This window comes from Symsagittifera roscoffensis, chromosome 4 (genome assembly GCF_963678635.1).
Source record: "Symsagittifera roscoffensis chromosome 4, txSymRosc1.1, whole genome shotgun sequence".
NCBI lineage: Eukaryota > Metazoa > Xenacoelomorpha > Acoela > Convolutidae > Symsagittifera > Symsagittifera roscoffensis.
The window spans coordinates 16,328,728-16,354,224 of NC_087065.1; the positions used below are offsets into that span (position 1 = coordinate 16,328,728).

At 34.4% G+C, this 25,497-nt stretch overlaps 2 protein-coding genes across 3 annotated transcripts; one reads left to right on the top strand and one right to left on the bottom strand.

The window, feature by feature from the left end:
* Nucleotides 1-990: 990 nt before the first annotated feature.
* On the bottom strand, nucleotides 991-12,245 carry LOC134844176 (uncharacterized). 2 transcript variants are annotated; one of them, XM_063860734.1, is made up of 4 exons: nucleotides 11,937-12,245; nucleotides 8,031-8,351; nucleotides 7,285-7,357; nucleotides 991-2,736 (listed from the first exon to the last, which is right to left on the bottom strand). In XM_063860734.1, exons 1-4 carry the CDS (start codon nucleotides 12,014-12,016, stop codon nucleotides 1,588-1,590), a joined length of 1,623 nt encoding a protein of 540 aa, XP_063716804.1. In that variant the 5' UTR covers nucleotides 12,017-12,245; the 3' UTR covers nucleotides 991-1,587. The 2 variants fall into 2 exon arrangements, with proteins under 2 accessions (XP_063716804.1, XP_063716805.1); XM_063860735.1 differs by lacking the exon at nucleotides 11,937-12,245 and adding an exon at nucleotides 8,430-8,536.
* Nucleotides 12,246-12,392: 147 nt separating this feature from the next.
* LOC134844177 (uncharacterized) lies at nucleotides 12,393-24,800 on the top strand. The gene is made up of 4 exons (XM_063860736.1): nucleotides 12,393-12,583; nucleotides 17,266-17,331; nucleotides 18,671-18,784; nucleotides 23,663-24,800. The coding sequence occupies exons 1-4, from the start codon at nucleotides 12,535-12,537 to the stop codon at nucleotides 24,202-24,204; spliced, it is 771 nt and encodes a 256-aa protein (XP_063716806.1). The 5' UTR covers nucleotides 12,393-12,534; the 3' UTR covers nucleotides 24,205-24,800.
* Nucleotides 24,801-25,497: the final 697 nt, after the last annotated feature.

The window sequence follows — 25,497 nt, forward strand, 5'->3', positions numbered from 1 at the left end:
TCCCCACCCGCTCCCCCGCTAAATCCGCTGGTGGGGGTAGCAACGAGTTGCAACTTATAAGAGGGCTTTTGGTGCTATTGCACGACCGGACCGCTCCCATCGGAAAATTAGCAAAAATTGGCTCCGAATGTGCCTTTATAGCGAAATTAGGGTTGTTCGGGAAACGTTGATTGTCCCAAAAGTAACTCCCCCTCCCCTTTAAATCCGCTACTGAGTATTAGGGTGTCTAATTGTGGATGATGAAAATGATTCGTCGTTTATTGAGGGTGACAGTTTTTCTCAAATGAAGTTGTTAATATTGCTGAAGCCCGCTTTTTGAAAAGTTGGCTTAACTGAACTAATTAACTTCACGGTGATATATCGAAGTCAAATGAAAATTGCAAACGAATATTGATGTCAAGCAACATTTTATTGTTGACACTATCAGGGCCATCCCAATTTTCAAACTGGGCTTAGCAAAGAAAATATCAAACCAACGGTTATTTTTTTTAAAAAAATTATCACTGCCTGGACGTGAGAATAAACATTTTCTGGTGTTCGCTACGTGAAATGATTCTATACCTGAAAATTATTTCAAGATTTTGTGAGAAAAGAAATGAAACGTGATCTGCATTTTTTTTTCAAAAAATATATAGCTTCAATTTTGATTGATTATAGTAGAGATGATGACTATTAATAGACTCTTCTAGGTAAGAACCAGAATAACTACTTAGTTACCAGATACTTTTTAAAAAAAAGTTAGTGTATAAACTAAAAACTACTCTTACAAATCTTTTTTCAAGCTTTCTCACTCAATTTTGTTTTTGGCTTCCAAATTTCACAATTACTTTTAATCGGGTTTTCTTTCTTTTTTTGCAACTTCAACATGTGAACTCAAAAAAACATTTTTCAAAATTCCGATTGGGTTTTCCGACCCAATATTTTTTTAAGGTCATGAAAAAATGAGGTGCTAGTCGAATATGGGAAACAACTAATCTAAAAATATAGGAGTTAAATTTTTCTCCAAAAAAATTGAAGTTCTGAAGCCAGATTTTTTGAAGCCAGAAACAAGGCAAGGGGAAAAACTGTCCCCTTGCCTTATTTACATAATAATGAATACAGCATGAGAAGTCATCAGGCATGATTATCTGGAAGCCTTTGAGAAACTGCAACATCACAAATTAAAGCATTAAATGAAACTTCATAATGGGGTAATCAGCAGTAGCAAGTGCACAGAGTTTTTGACGGGGCTGCTTTTTAGCCCGACTAAAATGAATTATCGCGCTCCTTTTAAATCCTATAAAAACATTTTGCCTTTAACTTTTGTGCCGGTTCAATTTTTTAAAAACTCAGCTCGGAAATAAAGTTTTTGAGCGTTTTTTTTTTTGCAAAGTTTAGACCAAAAAATTGTGTTTTTTTTTGCGAGCGTTTTCACTTTAAATTAAAATAGATTGGCGTCAAAGGCGAAATTGGGAAATTTCTACGGTTGATTAATCAGAAATAGCTACCGTAAAATCACTCTAAATTGAAAATTCTTTGGAAAAGTTTAGAAACAAGAATCGAGAGGGAAAGTGCGCGACAAAAAATGCCCCCTCGGCGCTCAATTGGTTATTTTACAGTTAGTTCTTTTAACTCCATTATTCCCATCTTTTCGTCCGTTGTCACAAACACCAATTTGTCTCTCTTTGCAGTCCGGATCAGCGCCATGATTTTGAAATCGAGACGCTCCTCTTGTATCAAAGCAATAGCAGGGTTCAAAATATCAGGCCTGTTGAAATTCAGCTCATATATCATGATTCGGTTTAGTTTCCTTAACTGTACAGCAACCAAGTATATTTTAGCCCCAATGTCGATTCCCATGATGCTGTGAATGGCTCCGATATTTGCCAGGTTGAAGTGATACTTTTTGAACTTGTCGAGAACGTTTCCGTTTTCCATCCATTTCACAGCAATCAAGTCGTTGTCATGCTCATTGGCATGGAACAAGTAATCTCCGTGATAGAATGATCTGAAAGATTTGATTTTCAGAGGGATTTCAACTTGTTCTTTTTTAATGACTTTGTCGTTTTGGATAATTGTGTAATTAATCACATTCTGCTCTTTGCACTCCATCGCAATCAGCATATCAGGTGTACCAATTAGCAGAAAGCACTGGACCTCTTCATAGGTACCATGCTCCTCTAATTCGCCTTGGTTCTTCAGGGTAGAGCAATCTATCTGCTGTATTTCACCAATTCCATTTTCGTTCAAAACAGCTGCAAAAAGCTGCCCATTGCTCATGGCAATTTTGCGCGCGTCTTCTTTATTCGGCAAGAACTTGCTGTCGACCAACTTGATTTTGTTTCCTTCTATATTAAAAACAGATATCAGTTGTTTTTTGGTGGAGCCTTGCTCCCCAAATAGGAGTCTTATCGTGTTATCCTCGTACGATACCGCATACGACAGATACGAGGTATCTTTCTCCGACTCTCCGTTCGCAGCTCGATCAATTACAGGACCAAACAACACTTGCAGTTTCTTCTCATGCGTTTCACATTCAGTTCCCGAGACTCCGTGTGAGAACTGTGTTCTCTGGAACTCTCCCAGCTTGCTGTTCATCTTGACCCGAGCAGCATCGCTCGCGAAGATGTCGCCCTCTTCCCCGTAGACGTCTTCCATAATGTAGCCCAGAATCTCAGAAGCAGCGCCTAAGAGGTTTTTGTCCGATGAGTGACTTTCTTGGTTTTCACTGAAACCCCGTTTCCACTCTCTGATTTTCTGAAAAAGTAAAAAGTTGGTTCAGATCGATCAACAAAGGAGAACAATTATTCGACAAGAATACAATTTCTGCTTTCTTAGTTAAACAGTGTTAAACTTATTCTACCTGTAAGAATTGCTCACAGGCAGAGGTGGGTTTAGGGAAGGGCGCGGAAAAGCGAACCTCATAGGTACTACACAAAATCCAACTTTTGGCCGACCGGCCCTACAGGTTATCTATAACTGCCAAAAAAGCAAAAAAGTTTGGCAAAATTTTGGAAAAGGCTGTTTGAAGGGGTGTCAGGACTATTGCTCAAAGTCAGACGGCCCTATGCGAATTTTTCCGTTACTAACTTGTCCTAAATGGCAATTTGTCCTGTGCCAACTTGCTCCTCATTACATTTTATCCTATGTCGTTTTGCACCACACTTGTTTTACTTGATTCTCTGATGTTTAAATTGAGGACCAGCATGTGACTATGTAGTCTACACTCGTTTTTAGAAAACGAAAAAGTCTAATTGGAAATAATTTAGGCTGAGCCTAAGCAAAAATGTTTTTTGGCGGTTACAACGCAAGGTTTGACATTAATCCACAATTACGCCATTGAAACAGAATCAGACAATTTGCGTCAATCTTTTAGCATTTGCTTCTTAAAAGTTTTGCGTCATTCTTTTTTAATACTTGGTTCCTAAACATCCAACATAATTACTATGAGTCAAATTGCGTGGGGACTCGACGAAATAAACGACCGCTCATAATCGACAGACACAATTTCACAAAAAACAACACGATTTCACAAAAAGCAAACAACAAAAGCCACTGAGCGCTGGAGATGCGCACGATAGTGTTGCATGCTTATTATCACAGCAGGAGATGAACTGATATCAACCAAAACGAGCACAGCCACGTTGTAAGACCTGGAAAAACCAGATTAAGCAAACCAGATCATGCATCAGATAAAAAAAGAAGCCACGCAGCAAATTGTATCATCAAAAGTAGTCTAACTGCCACTAGTCTCCAGGAAATAACAGCTAAGAAAGCAGCTCAACTATCCTTGCCCAGTTGTGCAGCAAAAACAGAGCTGTTAACCGTCCGAAACCAAACTTGGTCCCATCCTTGCCAATTTTAATATGGTTTCAACCGAAAATACCGATTTTTTTTTCATTGGTCACTGGAGCAATGGACTCTGAGCGAAAATTCTTTTTCGGTGGCTCAGATAGTGTTCATGCCCTCTTTACAATTCACTTTGGCGATGCAACTTTATCTGCTTTATAGTACACATAATCAGATTGGCAGCTTTTACCCGCCTTGCATTTTTGCTCTATAGCTGAAAAAAATGAATAGAAGTATTCAAAATTCCCGAAAGCCTTTTCTTCTGTCTCTGATAACGCGCAACCATGTGGGGCAAAGTGGCATGTAACCTTTTGAAAGTCGTCAAACACCAACGTAATCCAAACATAACTTTTGCGCCTGGAATCCCATGGCTACAAAAATACTTGTTAAATCAAATATGTTGAACGACAAAAAAATGAAACACTATTCGATAAAGCTTTTAGTTGGATCACTATTGCAAAAGGAATAACATTTTATCTGAGCTTTTGCAAGAAATAAAATCATTGTATAGTCATAGTTTTCAAGTTACCAGGAACAGAACTTCACACGAATGCTATATCAAAACCCTAAATGTTCCGATTGCACTTTAAAATCTAAGTGTTCGCTTTAAGAAATGAATAAATATTCCACAAAAAAAAACGAAAAAACGAAGCATTTTAAAACTTTTCCTAAATCATCACCCCACACGCTATTCTATATACAAAATGTTATATTTTCCAGATAGCAAATTATCAAAAGCATCCTCAATTCATTTGGAACGACTTCTAAGACAATTTAAATCTCCCCATACGAGTTAATACCGCACAACGCGCACAACTTGGCAACGTTTAACCCCATAATTTTACAAAAAAAAAACAATCACAGGTGAATTTTTTTAAATTTGAGCTCAAAACAGCAAAAATCTTTGAATGATATGGAAACTCCGTCAAAAAATTTTCTCCGAAGCTGTGATTGTTTCGTTTGCCTGTTAAGGTCTATGGAGCAGTAAAAAAAATAAAATAGTTAAATGTATTAAAATGAAAGTTTTTTTTTGAAATATGAGATTTTTTTGTGAAAACCATCCACCCACACGCCATATAAAGTCCGAAGTGATAGATTTCGCTACTAGTAACAAATCAATTATGGCAAATAAGGTTCCTTCAACCAATTTGGAACAATTTTTTTGACGGGTTGAGTTTCCGCTTGCGCGCTAAGAAACCCAAACTGGCCAAAATGTCAATCCTTGAACCCCTTTAATTTTAAGAAAAATGATCACAGGTGAAACATCTTTTCAAACGTAAGCTTAGAACAACAAAACTTTTTGAATGATTTTGAAAAATTTGGTCAAAAAAGGCTGGCTAACAAGTTGAAAAATGTCTGAAGAAAAAAACCACCTCGTGCACAATTTTAAAGATTGGCTGACAATTTTAAATTTTGACCGATGGAGCGCGCCGTATATCTATTATACTGTCCTGAGACTTAAAAAATTGTGTTTAAACTATTTTTTTTCCATTGTTCGTTCAATCATAGTGGGAACATTTTAGTTTGCTATTTTCAAGAAAATCGACATACCAAAGAAGAAACACAAACAAAAGATTCAATTTTAAAAATTCAAAATGCAACTAAGGCTATTCCTGGAACCGCAAATAAATGCATTTTATAATTGTTCGTTTTCGAAATGCACAAACTTTTCCGAAATTGAAACTTAGAAGCGCATTCCACAAATTCGCCTGTTTCTTGAGCAATTTTGAGCGTACATTGTTTTAGCTTGTTGTTTGTGGAATCCAAAACAGCACAGAAGATCCAAAAAAAAGCAAAGTTACGGATTCCGCAAAAAAACTGATTTTGGCTTTTGCATAATCCGCTCAAAATTCGAAAAATGCGCAGTTTGGCCTCGTAATGTCAAAACCAGAAGTATTGAGTGCTTTTTGTTCTAAAATTATTCTCATTCAAAAAAACGCTAGCAAGTTGAAGTGTACATAACAGATGATGTATTTTAAGTGAAAAAAGATCAAAAAATAGTTTGCTTTGTCCAAAATAACCTTTTTTCTAGAAGGGGGATGAGTTATGGGCAAAAAACAAGAAAAGCGTTAAATAATATAGCAGCAACGTTAAATTGCCAGAGAGTTAAAACTTGGTTGTCATCACATTTCGTCTAACTTTGTCTAATTTCAAAAAAGTTTTCAGGTAATTTTGGATCTTTTCCCTCAACACAAACCTTCAACTGAAGTTTTTACTAGTCAATTTTTGTTCACATTGTCTGTTAAAGACATAAAATGGCATGCCGATTCCTTAGGCAAAAGCAAATATATTTAGTTTTTTTATACTCAAGCTTTTACAAATCTCGTTACACCATAAAATTGTTGCTTATGAGGGGTAATGGAAAAGTCATAATTTTTTCGCAAGACTGAGACATACAGTTTGTCTCAGTGTTGGAAAAAATATGGCTCTTTTTCCTCTCCCCCACCCCTCACAATTTTATGGTGTAATGGGGTTCGTAAAACTTTGAGTAGGAAACAAAGCTAAAAATATTTTTCGCTTGATGAGTCCGCATGCCAGTTTTTGTTACACCCGGACAATGTGAAGAAAAATTGTGAAAAATATTTTTATGTTAACTTCATCAAAAGTTTTTGTGTTCTATCATTATGTATAAAGAGAAATATTCGAGATTTATGTGCAACATTAAGTGAAACCTGGCTGGAAATCACTCTTTTGTAGCTTCCCGCGAATGGGCAAATATATGGCGAACTACTATCAGTTTCTGTGGTCAAACTGCTTCATATACAGACAGATTGAAATAAAGTTAATCTGAACCTAATCTAGGTTTTACCAGTTCTTTTCCAGGTCTTTTGAGACTACGGAGAGTGAGAGTATGGAGTAAAAGACTGAATATTAGTTTCAGATTAAAAAGCTCTCAGACATGCCGGTCTCATCCTCGGCGCTTATGGATAGGTTCAGAAAAATTACAGAAATTTTTGAAGGGGTGGTTCCAGGGGCGGATTTAGGGGGGGGGGGGTGCGGACGCCTTTCGTTCTCAGGCATTCGACCCCCAGCCGACCCAAAGGGTCCCCCCTTTGGTACTTTTTCAGAAATCCATTTTTGGCCGACCGGCCCTAAAATTTTTCTAAAGGCGCCTTTGGCGCCAATATATACTAACTTTGAGGGGGAGCGCGCGCCAAAAAAAACGCGATCTTTTTGTCAAAATTTTCCAAAAATTGCCTAAAAACGGCTTTTTCGACCTAGTTTTTTCTCAAAAAAAAGTTCGTCAAAAATTTCGAAACTTTTTTGAAAATAAGCCCCCCCCCCCTCGAGAAAATTCTAGATCCGCCCCTGGGTGGCTCCCATGTAAGCAACTTTTCAAAATACTTCTTCATCTAGCATCTCTTCAGTTTCCTCTGGTGGTAAATTAGTCTTAGGATAGCTCTTTAATAACTCATGGGAGTAGGTTCTTAGATGGTAGAGTTCAAAAATACTCACAAGGTATGTGGCGAATCCAGCGTCGTGATCTGTCATTACACTGCTGGCGTCTCGAGTTAGCCGTTTCAGTACTCTGAAAACTTACAAATTTTGTTTCTTTTGCGATGCAGTCTCTCGATAAGTGAAAATATTAGTTGAATGTCTTCTTCATATGCTCTCTAGATTTTGTATCTAGTATCAAAATTTCCCATTTTGCAATAAGGAGATGTAGCAGCGGATTTGGGGGATCCCCCTGTCCTCAGGAAGTAGACCCCCTGATCAGCCATAGGTTTTCCCTTGGCTACTAGTTTAAGGCATCCATTTTGGGCTCACCGACTACCATTTTTCTTAAGACATCTTCGGCGTCACTATATAACACATTTGAGAGGAGCGCGCGACAAGTACGCAATATTTTAATCTAAACTTTCCAAAAAACCGCAAACGTTTTTTTTGGACAAAATTCTTGTCTACAAAAATTCGAAAAAATTTTTGTCACCCTCAAACAAAATCCTAAATCTGCGCCTGGGGCGAAGGGGCAGTTAAAGAGATCAGATTTCAAAATACTCTTATGATTTGTGAAAAGCTTAGAAAGTCGAATTGCCAAATTTCAAAAAAGTATCGAAAATTTTGTTCGTGATTTTTTACATCACTACAACTGGTTTCTCAAAATTTCAAATGAATAGTAATTTGAGCTTTCAGAGCTTTTCATAACGCCAGAAAAAACCGGGCAATGGATTTTAGACTTGTTTCCTTTTTTGAAAATTTACCGTGCGAAGCCTTCAGATTCTGAGCAGAGTTCTTCCATTAGTAGAGTATATGCCTCCCATTCTTTCGACTCCACAAAATAGTCAACTTTGGCTCGCTTTGCCGCCTTTCGCTTCAACTTCAAATTCATCTCTATCTCTTCAAGTCTCAATGTCAATCTGATTCTCAAGTGTTCGAGTTCAGGAGCAGAGGTTTTGGCAGTTTCGATCAGTCTGAAGTTTTCTTTCAGAGTTTGAAAACTCTCGAGGAATCTCTGGAAGCCCGATACGTTAACAGGAGGCAAAGATTTTAAGAAAGATTCCATCGCATCAAAATCGAAACTTCTAAAAGCAAACATAACAATTAAATGTCATGGCTTGACAAAAAATAAAGTAAATATGTTTGACGAAAATAAATCTTACACCATCTAAAAAAATGCTTTTCAAACTCTGCCGATCAGCTGATTTTTGTAATAGTTTCTGATAGTTCCAATGTTATCTATTTATAAACCGAAAAATTTATAGTTTTTATAGTTTGTTTAATTTAACAGCTGGAATATACATAAAATGCTGAAAATATGATTTACAACAGCTTTGTTAAATATAAATGCACTGCGTAATATCAGTTTTGATTATAAAAAGCGAAACTCTGACAATAACTTTTGGTTGCTTAGTCGTCGCAAATTCTGGAAGGGATCATTCAATTCTGCGCAACTATACGGCAGTTTAGTGCGATCATAAATCTTTGTGTTTTGCTCGGTACAGCTGATGAACTTGCATCTTACAGTGAAATGGAATTGTAGCGTTTCCTTTTATTGTACCCGTAATTTAAAGCCTCTAAGATAATTGAAATAAGTTCATTAGCAAAGAACTTCTAAATTAACATTTAGTGGATGCCTACAAAGTATGAGTTTCGGACTGTCTTGTACTGTTGAACGTTTAGGAGTGTCTTGTACTGTTGAACGTTTAGGTTTTCTTCGTTTTTATGAAGGCTTTAAAACTTTTTAATTTTTCAAAATAATTTCATTAAGGTGATAATCCTTTAGTCTACTTCAAAGAGTAATAAACTAGCGTTTTTTTGTTTTTTTTTCTTAACTTTAATAGAATGCATACCAAAAAAAATTCGCAGCCTTTTTTACGACTAATTTCGCTTATGTTTTTAGAATTTCTTGTTTGTAAACGATCGAAAGAAACCAATGATATTGCGAAGTTGTTTCACAAAAAGGTGATAAACATTAGTCAATTTAGAGGGGAAATAAGAGTGCAGTTTTTAATATTATGAGTTTGAGAATGCCCAAAACTTATATGTTTTGAAGCATACGCCTAATAGAAAGTAAAGGTTATGAAAGTGTTAACATCCCTTTGTTAATTTTGAGGAACAATGAATCACCCTTTTTGGTTGCGTAATTTTAGCTGAAAGCACACCAGACAAATGATTTTGCTCGTTTTTTTTTTACCGCAAAGACCACTTGACAAAAATTTTGATCCTCAGAAGTTTTTTTCAGTTGTTAAGTAACTGCTAAGCGAATTTTTCACCGCTCATACTATCTTTTATTTAAAATCATCCCAAAAACTTCTGGTTGTTCACATTGTTACAAAAAACCGTTACATTAAAATGATAACGAGCGGCCTAACCAATGATTTCTAAATTGTTAACTCTACGTGAATGCCTCCTAAATGTATAAATTTGAGCATATTTACCGCTAATTTCATAGTTTTTCTTCTATTTGTAACCAGCAGAAAATTGAATCGATATATCAAATTCATATCATAGGATTTTTGACATTTTTATTATGTTAGCAAAATTACTTCATTTATTAATTTTTAAATGTGGATTAGCAAAACTGTGACACAAATTATTTCAATTCAAAAATATATAACAGCGCTTTTATCAATAATTTTTTGTGAATGTCTGCCAAATATATGTTCAGAGCTTTGTACGGAAATTTTTTTGTTAACATTCTATTTGTAAACACTGAAAACGCTATTTACAATCCGAAGTTTGTCACACAGTTGTTCACATGAGCTAGCTTTTCAGCTCTATTAATTTTACGCGAACACATACCAAATAAAGGTTTTGGACCCCATTTTCGGGGGTTGAGAAATTAGGCAATAAGCAAATTAGGCGGAGGTCCTTAAGAAGAAATAAGACGATTTTGCAAAACTGCAATTGTGAGAAAATAGACGAAGGTGAGAGAGGTTAAAATTGTTTGCAGACCAAATTCGTTAGAAAAATGAAATTGTTTGCTGACTACATTTAAATTTCTGTGGCCAAAAATTTTACAAGTCAATCATGCATAATTTATTCAATTCAAAACTCTCCTGTAATATTCGAATTTGACATTTATGTTCATTTATACTAATTGTTTTGATAGATATGGAGATTTTATGTTCTTGTTGTATTTGTGAAACTTGACTCTCAAAAAAAAATTTTGTTGGCCCTTTCCTTTTCATAGCTTCTTCGTCTAAAATGCCAGATCTGTAAAAAATAAATTCTGCCTCATTTCGTTTTCGTAGCGTCCGTCTAATTTGCTTCTCGTCAAATTTCCTAGGCCCCGCTTTTTTCACAGCTTAAGTTGTGGACTTGTTATTTGTTTGTTAACGCTTGAACATTTGATCAGTACGACAAAGTTATATCACAAAACTGTTGACATCACTTAGTTTGTCTTAAGGGGTGATAAGCAAGCGCTTCTGGTCTATTGGTTATAAGCGAATACATCCCAAATATTTGTGTCGGAGCGTTTTTACCGCTCAAGTTTCGGCGTTTTTTCATATTTATAAACGTTTGAAAAACTACTGGTAATCTGCAGTTGTATCACTAAACTGTAAAAAAACTAGTTTTTTTTCAAGGGGCAATAACAGTGATTTTTGTCTTTTTTTGGAATGTAAGTGCCAATCAATTTTTTTGGGTCTAGAAATTTTAAGTGACTAACTACCAAAAAAAGTGTTGCAGCTTATTTAAATTCTATGGATTTTATCCTGTTTTTGAACAGTTAAAATCTTTATGGACATTCGCGAACCTTGAAATTGTTTCACGAGCCTGTGACTTTCTTAGTTTATTTTTTAAGACAATAAAAGTTCTGTTTTTGAGCGTTTTTTACATATCAATGCTTTTTTTTTCTTGTAACCACCTGGAAAATCTATTGATGAAGAATTTTTTTCTCAAAACTGTGCAATAATCAAGATTAATAATGATCAATGATCGAGAGATTTTATAAACGATTTTTCAATTTTATGTTAATTGCCACCAAATATATGTTTTGAAGCTTTTTTTTCAGCCATTTTTTGAAGTCTTTTGTCTTTTTGTAAATGCGTAAAAACTTTGTTGACTTTTTAAAATTCTTAACGTTACCTCAATAAGAGTGTTGAAATTATAGGGTTATTTTAAAACATCTTTAAAGAAAAGATTTAAAAGTTTTAAAAAAAGAAACCTTTTGGAAATATTTGGAGAAGTATTTTAAAATTAATTTAGGTTTAGTTTTTTTCTTCAGTTCTTAATAAGTATTTTGTTTTAGCAAAAGGTGGTTGAATTAGATAAGAAACTGCCAGATTGGGAGAGTGAAATTGTTGAAACCGGAAGTGTGAAATTATAGTAGTGGGAAATAACGTTTCAGCGAAAAATGGCGAGGTCAGCCTCTCATTTCTCGTCATGTTTGTCTGAAAAAGAAAAGTTTTCTAAGAAATAAATATTTCAAAAAAAAGTTTTGTCCGAAAAAAACTTTTCTCCAAACTGAGATATCTTTTATAATTACTGTTTTTGGAACCACAGCCAATATGCTTTTTGTATGATATTACGTTTGAATCTTTTTAGCGTTCGTTAAGGTACTTTAAATTGGGTGGCAAATCCATAGTTCTGTCCCTTCGCACAAAATATTTGCACATCACGAATTGCACGGAAAAATTTAATAATATATATGTTTGTGACCTTACCCTTGGGTCTCATTCAGGTCCATTGATGTCACATGCGAAGAAATCTGGCCAAATTGCACAGTACTATTTGAACTACTCATTGCAAAACGATTCGTTTCGGCTGTCTGACCAAGATAAATAAAAATGCAGTCGAAGCGGCAACAGAGCTTTTTGTATGTTACTTTTGTAAATTTACGATAAGCGGTTTGTTCAGTTTTTTCAATTCATCATGGTTATTTCTATGATTCTCGAAGTGCCATTATAAAATAGTTGGTGGTGTAAAATTGAACCTCGCAAAACAAGTGCGAGAGCAGTTTTTATGGCCAAGCAAACACAAAATCGTAAGACAAAAATGAGCAATGAAAAAATTTAATACATTTTTTAACCGTTGTGCGAAAACAATTTAGACTGACAACAGAGGTGCTTTTATTTTTTCAGTGATGACTAGCGGCTGAAAAAGATACCATATAAGACGTTTAACACTTGATGCTGAAGTAACAAAAATATGCAAAAAAACTTCAAGATTTGATGTTGTAGTTTAGACTTACGTTTAGACTTACGTTTTACAACTCGAGTTTCGTTTTTAATTAATCGGGACTTGATTTACAACTCTAAGACGATGAGCATCCGATCGACAGTCACGGCAGATGGTTTGGATTCCAGTTCAGGTATTGTTCAGGGTTAGAGCAGATAATGCTAGCAGGGGGTTGGACATACGAATTTGACACCTATCCTCGAAATTTTGACCATAATCACTCTGAACGTGATCACATTTTTACACGCTTTGGAGCTATTTTTGACCTAAAATTTAGTTTAATCAAAAATTTTAAAATTTTCTCAAAGACGCCTCAGGTTCCAAAATGCTCTTGAGAGCTTCTTTTTTAAAGTTTTTTTTTCGAATCAGTAACTTAGAATCAGAGCCAAAAATTTTTTCAGAATCAGAGCTAAAAATTTATCAGTAAATGCATGCGTAAATTGGGTTTCTACTGTTCTGCAGTGCTGATTTAATTTATCCGGACAAAACGAACAAAATTAGAAGTTTTAACCAAGGGTTCTCCTACTGGGACGGGGTTAGACAAAAAGTGAAGAGAACAAAAATGGGTTAATGTTTTACCGGAGTATCATCGTGCATTTTTTTGCAAAATTCGGAATCAAAACTTCCCCACAAATATGTCATTACTTTTCTTAATTAATCAAAATTGACGCTGAAACTATCAAGTTAATTGATGAGAAAAATATATCAAAAAAACTTCTTATACAGCCCAACAAAGCTTTAGAAAGTTAAAATCTCCAAAAACTTCTCTAAGACGATATATTGTCGCTTGATGGCTAAAAACTATTATTTTCACTTTACAAAACTCAAAATCATTGCTTTAAAAGAACTTTCTTCGTTTGATGTAAATTTCTGATCATTTAAGTTGTTAGTTTCAGCATGAGGTAAGTTTTGTTTCCAAAAATTTTGGTTCCGTGAAAGCATTAATAAATGTTAGACAACGTTTGTTCTATTCCGAAACGCGTTTGTAATTTGCAATAACTTTTGTTTTTCCCGCATAATGTCGATCCACAATGTAGTAAATAAAGGAGAACAGCATTTTTTTTACTCCAACCCTCATCCTTTGGATTCACGCCTTTTAATCATTAAACGTTCAGCTTTCCTAAAGTGATGCTATGTAATCTAGCAGAGCAACTTTTGCTCATCATATGAGAGCATGCGAAACTCGAAAATTTTTGAGTTTTTCCGAATTCTACATCAAGAACGCTTCCCTCCTAAATCCAATCCCGGTTCAGACAGTTTTTTGGTAGAACCATGATTAAAATTTGTGAATACGACACTAATTTAACTCTTAACTTAATTTTTTTAATAAACACTTGTCCGATGGAAATGGGCCTTTCAAAATCAGGGTTGTTTTCTCCTCTTTTTGACCTGGATACTGAAAACAAACAGACAGCGCTATTGTTTTCCTTTTAATCAACCGCGTTGAAGCGTTTTCTTTTTTATCTTCTCCTTAATTGTCACTTCAAGCAAAAGATTTATCGCAAAAAAATTGGTTTTAAAACTGAGAGAAGAAAAACTCTACTTCTTTCTCAAACAAATTGTTTGCGTTGTCTGTTTCAGTAAATCTGGTGTCCTTTGAGCAGAGAACGACCCCTTAAAATGAACATACATTTTTTGAAAAAACAATTAAATTGTCTTGAAATGATGATTGTCATTGGATGAGAGTTTCTGTTAGTCACTTTACAATTTAAAAAAGCTATGGAACAGAGGTTATCTGTTTTTAGAGCCCTCACTCTACTTGACTGCCCTATTACTAATCACACTTAGATATGATCAAGTTTATCAATATCTTTTTTTCGCTCAGCAGTCTATACGCCAGCTCTCTGCTAAATTTATCTTACAAAATTTCAGCTTATTTTCATTATGATTATTATGAATCAAAGAAAAAAAACGTTCTTTGGCCCAGTCGGTTAGTATAAACAAAAAATTATATTCAAAACATAGGTCGGTTTAAGTTTTTTTTCTTTCATCAGACATTCCAAAAGAGCTGTATAAACTTATTAAGTCCTTAAATATCTTCTGAAAAAGTGTGAAAGATGTCCTTGTATGCAATTAAGTGTACTCTAAAAGGTTGATGAACTGATATTACATATCAAAAAATAATAATAAAATTTGTGCCAATTTGAGAATCCAACTCTTTTTTTCAATTTGCTAAACTGTGCTTTATAATGATTTCCAGCATTTCCAAGGCTTATCTTCAAACCTAATTTTGATAATTTTCAAATTAAATTTTCTCGTCAAGGAAGAAATCTCGTCAAAGGAAGTACTAACAAATGATGTGCTTTTACAAATGATTTTTTTTTCAACGACCCAATTTGCGAGATTTCAATAAAACTTATATTAACTTCAGCCAAAAAACAATAGATAAACCTCTAGTAAGATAAGTTTATGTTGATAAAAACTTTTATAAGTTATGTTGATAAAAATTTATATTGTTTAAGTTGAAAATAATCCAGTCTGCCCTTCAAATTAGGAAAAAAATTGACTTCAATAAAAATTACCCACATGTGACAACAGAAAAAATTAGCCACATGCAATCAAATTCCAATTGACACCCTTTTTTGTCAAAATGAATCTAAAATAAGTTTGAAAAAAAAACTAACTGATGTCAATTAATGTCAAAATTTTGTCTAAGCGCATAAAAATCAAATGAAGCTATAACTAAATTGGTTTTGATTAAATTATTTTTACAATTAGGTTTTCCCTCAAGTTTTACTGTTGAGCAAATTTGTATTTTTTTTTATTTGGGAATTTTTCAGCTATTTTTATTTTTTTTTTATTTGGGAATTTTTCGGCTATTTGTCGGCTATATGTCCAAAAAGTTTAATTTTTCAATTTTTTTCTTCAAAATTTCACAGTATGGTTAATCATTTTCATTGTAAAAAATTGATCGTTTTGGTGTTAATTTTGATTTGTTAATTGACCAGGTAAAACTTGAAGAAAAAAAATCTTTTTTGCATTTTCCTTTTTTCAGTTAATTTTTAGAAAAGTCATGGATTTACTGCTCAATTATGATATATTCTTTTTCTGTAGAATGAGAGAAATTTGTTAAGCATTTTCTTTAAAAATTTACCTTTTTTGTTCTATTTTTATTAAAAAAAAAGCTAAATACAACACGAACGAAACAATTTTTCAACTTTCCCATAAAAAAAAGTAGTTTTATCTGTCAGTAATTTTACGCGTTTTCTAATCATGCTCATATGATCGAACGATAAAAAACCAAAAAAAAAATTTTTTTTTAATTGGCAGTTTTTTGTCTTTTTTCATCAAATATTTTCCTTACCAGGCTCGATTTTCATCCCTCTTATTTTACAAAAACAAAGTTTCCTAAAAAAATAGAAATTATTTTGATGAAATTGTACTTTTGGTCAAAAAAGTTATCAAGAAGATTAATTTTTGTTTTTAGCCAGGACATACAGCAGAAAAAGTTGAGGAAAAAAAATTGCCTGTTCCAATTAAGTTTTCTAATAAAAACTATCAATTGATACTTTTGAAGTTTCTAAATCAAACTGGAATCGTGAATTTATACTTATATCGAGTGAACTTGAAATATACGACTGAATACAAACTTTCTATAGTCTAGAACGGAAAAGTATTGATTTGCTACTAGGAGCAAAATTTATCACTTTGATTTTTTTGTTGTGTGTGGGGTGTTGATTTTCACAAAAAATCTCAAATTTGAAAAACAAAATCATTTTTTTATTACATTTGATTTTTTTTACTTTAATACTGCTCCATAGACCTCAAAAGGCAGTCGGAACACTCAAGCTGTCGCACTGATACGAGCAGTCTTGTTCTGAATTTCGTAACGAAAGTAACGGAATCTTGGTGCTTGGGTAGTTTTTTTCTTCTGACAATTTTCGACCATTTAACTAAAAATTTCTTTATATCATTCAAAAAGTATTGTTGTCTTGAGCCTAAATTTGAAAAGATATTTCACTTGTGATCAATTTTTGTAATGTGATGGGGCAATAAAGATTGCAATTTTGGCCAAATTGGGACAATTAATGCGCGACATATTTGGCACTGTTAACGCGTAAGCAGAGATTTAATCCGTCATAGAAATCGTTCCAAATTGGTTAAAGGAAGCTTTTTTGCCCGCGTCTGTACAAACAGTCCCATAAAAAACAGTCTAATACAAAACAGTCCGGAAAAGTATAAAAATGAACAAGAAAACAGTGCGGTACCAAATGTCCGAAAAACAGTCCCAATTGATAATTGTTTTAAAAAGCAGGCAGGCTGAGTATTGTCCTTTGTTCGACAAACTTATTAAACAGAACAGTAACCGCCGCAGTTGCGCCAACGTACTGCGATCTTGCCAACAGAGGGTAGGACTTAATACGTAATTTAGAGCCGGTTATCGCCGCAAAGCGGCGACGCGCGCGCAGCCGCTCCACCGGCTACCTTAAGCCGGACTTTTATTTATTACTTCCTCCGTATTTTCCTCCATTACATGATTTTTCGGAAGATTTTGTATAGGACTTTTTTGTATGGGACTGTTTTGTATATGCACCTATTTGCCATAATTGATTTGTTAATAATTGCTAAACTTTGTACTTTATATGGCGTGTGGGGGAGATGATTTTCACAAAAAATCTCATTTAAAAAAAAGAATTATAGATTTATTTTTTTTTTAATTTTAACTTTCCATTTTATTGCTGTTCCATAAACCTTAAAAAGCAGTCGGAACATTCAGGGCTTTGCCCTGGTACGTGCAGTCTTACTTTGATTACAAAATCAATTGTCCAATATGAGATGCTTATGAGTAAAAGGTTTTCAAACTTTACTTTTTAGTCATACAAGAAGCTGGACCTTCACAGACTGGCAACGCGGCAGAAATCAGACAAAACATAGCAGCAGGTATGAAAATAAATTACTTCAGGTGTGATTATTTTACATGCATGTTCATAGACATTTATGAAAAAATTCAGGTGGTAAAAAAAAACAAAACGTAAGCGTTTGAATCTATGCTTTTTTTCACGCTGAAACTCCGAAGTTAACACAAAGGTGGTACCAAAACGAAGTACTAACAAAAAATATATTAAAGCAAGTTTCATCTAATTGACAAAATGAACTTTTTGCAAAGAACACATGTTACAAAAGTTACCTGACGCCTCATGCTCAGCAAAAAAAAACAACAAAAACTTGACCAGAAACTAAGCTGACTGAGGAAAATATACTTCAGGAAAAAATCGAAAACCAATTCTCATTATACATTCTCAGTTTCATACCAATTCTCAGTTTCATATCAATTTTTTCAACCACTCTTTACTGAGTACCGAAAGCAAAAAAGATAAAAACAGAGGGGAAACTGAGCCGAAAAAGAACAAACAACAAAAAAATGTCAAGTCTCGCATTGAAAACTCAGCAAAATGGCTGATTTATGCTCAAAATCACGGGCGGATTTAGGAGGGGGCGGGGCGGAAGGTGCGGACGCCCCCCCCCCCCCCCCTCAGTGATTGGACCCCCTGCCGACCCAAAGGGTCCCCCCTTTGGTACTTTTTAAGAAATCCATTTTTGGCCGACAGAACCTAAAATTTTTCTAAATGCGCCTTCGGCGCCAAAATATACTAACTTTGAGATGCAAGTTCATCAGCTGTACCAGGGGCGGATTTAGGAGGGGGGCGGAAGGTGCGGACGCCCCCCCCCCCCCCCCCCCCCCCCCAGTGATTCGACCCCCTGCCGACCCAAAGGGTCCCCCCTTTGGTACTTTTTAAGAAATCCATTTTTGGCCGACAGAACCTAAAATTTTTCTAAATGCGCTTTTGGCGCCAATATATACTAACTTTGAGGGGGATATCTCAAAATAGTACAAAGGGGGGAAGCCTTTGGGTCCTCATGGGAGTCGAATCCCCCCCCCCTAAATCCGCTACTGGTCCTAAGCATCAGATTTCCTAAGCACCAAGTAATCAGAAGCAGTCATTGATTTTGAAAAAAAAAAACAGTTCGAAGTGCGATTTCTGAGAACAAAGTTTCGAGCGGGGAAAATAGTACTCGAGTGCAAAACAGATACTAATTGCAAAAAGTAAACTTATTCCAGTAAGTTCTGCTATTTATCACTGTAGTTGAATCTTCAAATAGACGGCTAATTAGCAGACAGAGTTAAGTAAACAGTAATTTAAATTAAATCCTTAATAGAAAAATTATGGCCTATGGAAGTGATTTGGGCAGGACATATATTGAAACCGAACATTTTCAGGCGACGTGCGCCCTGACCCGGGGCCTCAAATGACCCAACATCCACCGAGACAGTATCAGCATGGAGATGCCACTATGGACGTAAACGATTTGGGGCCAAACTGCCGATTGGACGGTAATTAACGCTCAGTTCTTCTTAAGCATATGCAAAAATTCCAGCAGAGAAAATTATATACTTTTTTTGGATTAAGTTAACATAACTTGATTCTAATTTGGGATTTTTCAGCATATCAGAATCGAGCATTTTACATACAGCGCTTAGCAAATTTAATTTAAATTAAGCGCTGGGGGGAGGATGTTAATTTGATCCATTTTTAAAAAAATTGTATGAGAACAAAAGAAGCTATCAGCTAAAATAAACTGAAAAGATTGACTTATATGTTGTACTGAGTTGACTGCGATGTCAAATTTTTTTTACCCCTCGTGTGAATTTGAAATTGTAGTGTTTCTTCAAGTTTAATCTACAGTTACTGCTCTAGAAACAGGCAAAAAAGGAAACAGATCATTCAGTTAAGCATGCAAGAGCCTAATAAATGTATTTTTTTGAAAGTTTAGTGTTTAAACCGAATACAAGGTGAAAGAATACAAGGCTTTACAGGATACAAGGTAAAAACTCCAGGCCAAGGTATTCATAGTTCATAGTTGCTCGTTTTTTTTTCTTCAAAAACTTCAAAACGGCGATTTCGGAAGCTTCTGTTTTCAGAATATAACACCTGTCTATTGGCCTTTTCTGTTGCTCTTCTTATTCAGTCCAATTCAACAGTGGAATTTCTCACAAAGTGGAAGTTTTAGTTTTTGTTTTCTTTTTTTTTTTAAATTTAAACATAAGGTACCATGTCTTCAAACTAATATCTTAATTATGAGGTTTTTAGTAGTTCATATAGATAAAAAGCTAGACTGTCAAGTTTAAATAGACTTCTTTTTAAATATACTAGACTTCTTTTTAAATATATTTTCGTGTTTTTCAAATTTAATTCGTGTTTTTCAAATATGCATTTTACAATATGGTGTTTTCGTATATGCCGCAACGGATAAAAACCAAATTAAATTACCTAGAATGCAAAGTAAATCGTAAAATCAGATTTGTCAGTTAAAAATACAAACTAGTCATTAAACCAAACAAGACAAGAAAAAAGTTTACTCAGAACAAGAACTACATATCTATGGATTGCTAAAAGTTTTTTTGCAAAATTATCAAAAACTATTGTACATGCAAAATTTTGACCCTATTATTGGGTCAAAACTATTACATTATTCAGTAAACATTTGACAAAATTTGCCAAAACTGAAAAAAAGCTCAAAAAACACCGACCAATATTGATAAGTTTTCCAAATACTCCTTAAGTGTTTGAAAGAAAGTCATGCTAAGCAGTGTATCAAAGTACTACCCTTTGTTCGCCACAATTATTTCAGCGGCAACTTCGTGATAAACACATTGGTAATTACCATAATACCGTGTTTGTTTGTATTTTCTCTCGGGAACTAAGAACCAATTCTTTATATTTCGGCCTTCAGACATTTTTCACCGATCTCCCCATAATTACTCCTTATTATTTTAAATGTAGGGGAAAACTGTTGAGAGAGGGAGTTTATATGTGCGAGGATGGTAACTCATTCCCGAATGCTTGTAAGAATCTTAAGTCGAAAAAAAAACAATTTAAAAAAGTCATACGAAAAGCGAGTAGTACAAATGAAACCGTGCTGTAAAAGTAGGAAACTGAGTAAATCTGAAAAAAACCAACAAAATTACAAAACAGTTTTTTAAAATTTGTTGTTACAAATTTGAAGATTGATGAAGCAGTCATCAGGATTTAATATTTGTTGCTTGGCTTGTTTGGTGGCTTAAATGATTTTCTTCCGACCACCGAACAAAAAAGAAAATTAACTGTAATTAACGGGAAAACTTTAGAGGCCACAGACGCGCATTCGTTCCCATATCTGGGTTGATCATATCAATGATGCTAAATATATCTTTCTGTACTTTACAAAGCGTGTGGGAGGATGATTTTCACAAAAAAAACTCCAGACATTTTTTTAAATGTATTTTTTGAAAATTTCATCACTTTTTTTAAAGCGAAGAGTACTCTATAGATCTCAATTAGAACAATTAGGGTTTCGCCCTGATACGAGCAGTCGTGTTATACTTTATGTTTCAAGTTTCAAGAAGATTGATGAAACAGAATTCAGGTTTTCAGTTAAAATGCCTTATTGGCCTACTTTCTTATGAATCGTGTCCTTCTGAGTACTTAATAACAAAATTATGGAATAATACAAACCAGTGTTTTTGAAGCAACTCGAGTGCGTTCGTAGAAATAAGCATATTGATTTGTGAAACTCTAGTTAGACATACAAAAACATATGCTAGAATCCTTCATAGGCGAATAAAAAAAAGGGCTGAAATAAAAATTAGCCAATCAGATCTCAGTTTTCCAAAATATGTAAAAATAGCATCAAAATCTCAAACAAAAAGTATTTCCAGGGACTTGGTAATAAAATTAGCCAAACATAAAACGGCGGTGATACACAAATTTTCAAATTGTCACTGACAGCCTGCGAATTGAAACAATTTATATATTTTTGAAGGGGTTCGTTATAAAAGAAACAATTTTTTTTTTCATTTAATTCCTTTTAAATAATCGTCAATTGATCCATATTGTTAATTGAATATCGGCTGATTTTGTTTTCCGTTCACACATGAGTCCTTCACCCACTCACTTATTTATTGTTTTTTTTTATGTAAACAATCGTTATTTTTTTTATTCTGTAATCTATTAGAAACTAGGCAAACAAAGCTACTTGAATTATTTCCGGAACTCTGTTTTATCAATTTTGAAATCTGAAACAAAAAATTTCAAAACTTCAGCCCACATCAGTTTTTTAATTTTAATTTTACTCAGTTTGATCCTTTTTCTGCACAATTTTTTTTGCCCAAAACAACCCACAACCCACTTTTCCAAAAAAAAAATTAGGTCAAAAAATAGCCCTCCACCAGCCCGAATTTGTGTTTTTGGCTCACTTCCTCCTCATTTGGGTGAAATTTATCTGGTTTATTCATCAAGGTACAAAGCCAGCAGCACACAAATTGATCGCATCAACGTACATTAGATACAAAGTTTTATATGAGAGTGAATTAAACGCTGTCCATTCTTTTTACGCTGTCCATCTAAAAAATTACATTACAGTAAAAATAACTGTGTATTCTTCTTTAAACTTTTTGATTGTGAATTTCAAAATTTATTATAATCAAGGTTTATTCAATCGTAATGAATCATTGTAGACTTTTCTAAAAATGATAATTATATAAATATAATTCACTAATGTTAATATATATGCTGTAATGACTGCTTCCTATCCCTTGTTGATTACAATTTCACCTTCGAATTTTGAAATAATCATAACCTAATTTTGTAGACTGCCCTCCTTGAGGTTCAATGGATGATAATCAATTATCTTGGACTTTCATGGTTTTTCTCCATCAAAACAATCATTTATAAAACAAATAAAATAGATATCAATTTAATCCCTTAGAATAATTTATACAGAACCATAATAGCTTTAAAAAATTATGTGTACGAAACTGAATTTTCCAAAACCTTCAAAGTAATTTTTCAAATTTTGAACATTGCAATCGTTAAATTGTGTTTTACCATTGCCTACAATGATGTATTTTTTCTAAAAATTTTTGTCTTCGCCACTTTCCCCCGCCACCACCACCACCACTTACTTCACTTACCACACCATGCCCTCCCATACCACTTACCCTTTACTTACATTTACCGTAAAAATACGTGAAAATACTGCAACGTGTGCCCCCCTCACCTCTACCCCCACACATATCTTAACCTCCCCTCCCATGCAGACCTTTAAGACTTCCCCCACCCCCAAAAAAATCTTTATGGGGTTAGGTGTGTGTATTAATAATGGGGGATGGGAGATAGGCGTGTTCAATTTGGGTGTTAAACAGAAGAACTGGGTTTAAAGTGTGAAAGGTACAGTTTTTCATAAATTAATTTATGAAAGTAGATTTGGAAATTGAATATGTTGTTAGTATTGCAAATTTAGTTGCCAACTTGCAGAAACTTTGAAAAAATCATAGGTAATATAACTAAATTTATAATAATCCTTTAAATCCATTATAATGGATTTTAAATGAATTAAAATCAATTTAATTTCTTTAAAAAAATAGATTATATTTGATTACAATCGATTTTGTGGTCTCAAAGTGTAATTATAATCAATTATACGGCAACATTTTTGACCACAAAATTCGTTTATAATCGATTTTTATCCCTGGAACTTCACTGTGGCTGTCACCATAAAAAATTTTAAAAATCCAATAAATTTGATTATTTGACTTACTGATATGTTTTACTAATAAGTTTCAGAAAAACAATAAAAAAAATTTTACTTGCTTTAATTGAGAAGCTACCATGCAGGCCAATTTAATTGTTCAGATATCATCATAGATATCATCAAGTATTGAATAGATCAGAAAGCATGCCTCAATTCAAGTTGGAACGATTTCTAATACGGATTAAATCTCCGCTTAAGCGTTAATAGCCCCAAATGTATCTTTTAATCAATCTGTTAATTGTTAAAATCTTAATAATAATTAATATGGATTTTTGTTATCACAATAATGGATTCCATGTTGCCCTCAGACAACTAATTAGAGCAAAAAATCAATTATAATCCATTTAAAATATTTTAAGAAATTTTCTCTCCACTTTTTTGTTTCCTATTGTGCAAAATTTGCAAAAACATCTGCCTTTACCAAATTAGTAATGGAAAATTTTTGTAAAACGAATGTACAGCCTACTCGATTTCTAAATATAAACTTTCGCAAACGATCCACGAGTTTATCCACGAAAATTCAAAGCGGGTTGATAATTTAGACAGATATATTCAAGCTGATTCGAGCTGACACCCGTATTTGTAAACATTTTTACCGACCTACTGATTTTTTTCATCTGATAAACGCTTAATATTTTAGAAAACCCCTTCAACATATCTCGAAGAGAACTCAATGATCAACTAGGACCCTTGATGATGGTAGAACAAAAGCTACCTGGTTGCCAAGTTTCACTGATGAATCTCATCGTTAATTTGGATCGGTTCGAGAAAGATGATTGGACGATTGAGAGTGCTCGCAAACTGGACAGTCACCTGCTACATATTCGGAATCTGGCGGAAGACTTCAAAATGGATTTCTTTAACAAGGTCAACGGAGTTCATGGCGCCAGATTAACACACATCGCCGACCCGTACTACTACATTGACCTTCTTATGCTTCTTAAAAAGGTCATTACTTCGGTAAAAGCTTTCGTGGGTCATTTCAAGCTCCAAATAGACGCAATTGAAAGAGTTCGAGGAAACGGTCAAACTGGAAGAATATCAGAGCGTCTCGAAGCAAGAGAGAGCGTCAAGTCTTACTTAACTGACGATGTCGATGGGCTGCAAAAGCTAATTAGGAAGCTTAGAAGGCGGGAAGCACGAGCAGGTTTGGCGTTCTCCGACAGTGAAGCTGAAAACTAAAATGCTTAGGAATGAAATAAAAGACTTTATACTGTTTAAGCGAACAAGTAAATACAAAAACAAGAGATATTGCAGACCAAACTTCATGTTCCGACCCCAATATACACCCCCATTCCACTAATGTCGAGAAAAATGGGGCCGTAAATTTCTCTTTTTCAGAAAAAAAACACCCGAAAATTGCTTGGAGACAAAATTACTTTTGCAGCCTTATCACTCGAATAAAAAACACCGAATGGGGAAAAGAAATTCTTTTAATGAATGTTTTTGATTACCTTGAATTTCTTTTTGAAATTTTTTCAAGCTTCTCAATTTAAACTTCCAAGGTCGAAACATTCTGCGTCATTTGCACATAGCGACTGACTATCCTGGTTCTGCTTGATACTACTTTGTAAATGTAGTAAATAATACATATTTGTACATGAGAATTACTAGTCAATAAATAGCAGACTGGCAATTTTATGATGTTGATGATTTACTGAATATTATTGATTGAAGCTGATAACATGGAGTGGCTCGTATGACTGATGAGGCAATCGGTCGTCTCTGGAGTGTATAAAATCTCAGGTTTGATTGTGAAATTAATATTTCAGTTTATTTTTTTCCGGTTTTGGAGAATTACGAGCTTTTTGTTTATCGGCGATATTTCCCTCCTTGCCAAGATCTCTACAAGGCAAGCCCCCACCGACCATTCCCAATTGCTAATATCTGACGTATCCAAAGGAATAAATCGATATTTATCGCATGAGAAATAACCTGAAATGTTGTTCTTTTTTGACTGAATTGGTTGTCTTCTACTGGGGTTCGTCGGTGTATTAGCCTGCCTTTTCCGCTTAGGCGCATCCCCTGAAGTGAACTTGTTTGCTGTTGGGGCCTTGGTTTTGGCTGTTGGTTTTCCTTTGAAAGGCGGTGAGGATGAGGAACACTGGATGAAGGTAGTTGTACCGGTATCCGCTGTCGTCCTTTCCGGTGGATGAAGGATTTCACTTTCCAGGTTTGTCTCCAAAGGAATCCGGGAACTATTCTTCTAGCCTCTCCTATCTACTTCGACAATTTGATGGAAAACCAATGGTTCCTATAGTTGCTCGCAAAGTGGGTGCTTTTAACAAACCAGATTTTATCACCGCTATGTTCAATTTACAAATATCTTGTACCGGGGAAAGTTCAAATGTCAATTGACGTGATTTTATTATTTCAGTTTTAAAGTCTTCGATGTAGCTCAATTAAAGACTTTAGAAAGAAGCATGCCTCAATTCAAGTTGGAATGATTTCTAATACGGATTAAATCTCCGCTTA

What these genes read in the sequence shown, in the direction of transcription:
- LOC134844176 (XM_063860734.1), bottom strand. Translation starts at nt 12,016, where the DNA reads ATGAGTAGTTCAAATAGTACTGTGCAATTTGGCCAGATTTCTTCGCAT. An exon ending in GAATCTGAAGGCTTCGCACG is followed by an intron (nt 7,358 to 8,030) that starts GTAAATTTTCAA and finishes GTAAGTTTTCAG; the next exon opens with AGTACTGAAACGGCTAACTC. An exon ending in CTGGATTCGCCACATACCTT is followed by an intron (nt 2,737 to 7,284) that starts GTGAGTATTTTT and finishes TTACTTTTTCAG; the next exon opens with AAAATCAGAGAGTGGAAACG.
- LOC134844177 (XM_063860736.1), top strand. Translation starts at nt 12,535, where the DNA reads ATGAGCATCCGATCGACAGTCACGGCAGATGGTTTGGATTCCAGTTCA. An exon ending in TGGTTTGGATTCCAGTTCAG is followed by an intron (nt 12,584 to 17,265) that starts GTATTGTTCAGG and finishes TTTACTTTTTAG; the next exon opens with TCATACAAGAAGCTGGACCT. An exon ending in CAGACAAAACATAGCAGCAG is followed by an intron (nt 17,332 to 18,670) that starts GTATGAAAATAA and finishes GAACATTTTCAG; the next exon opens with GCGACGTGCGCCCTGACCCG.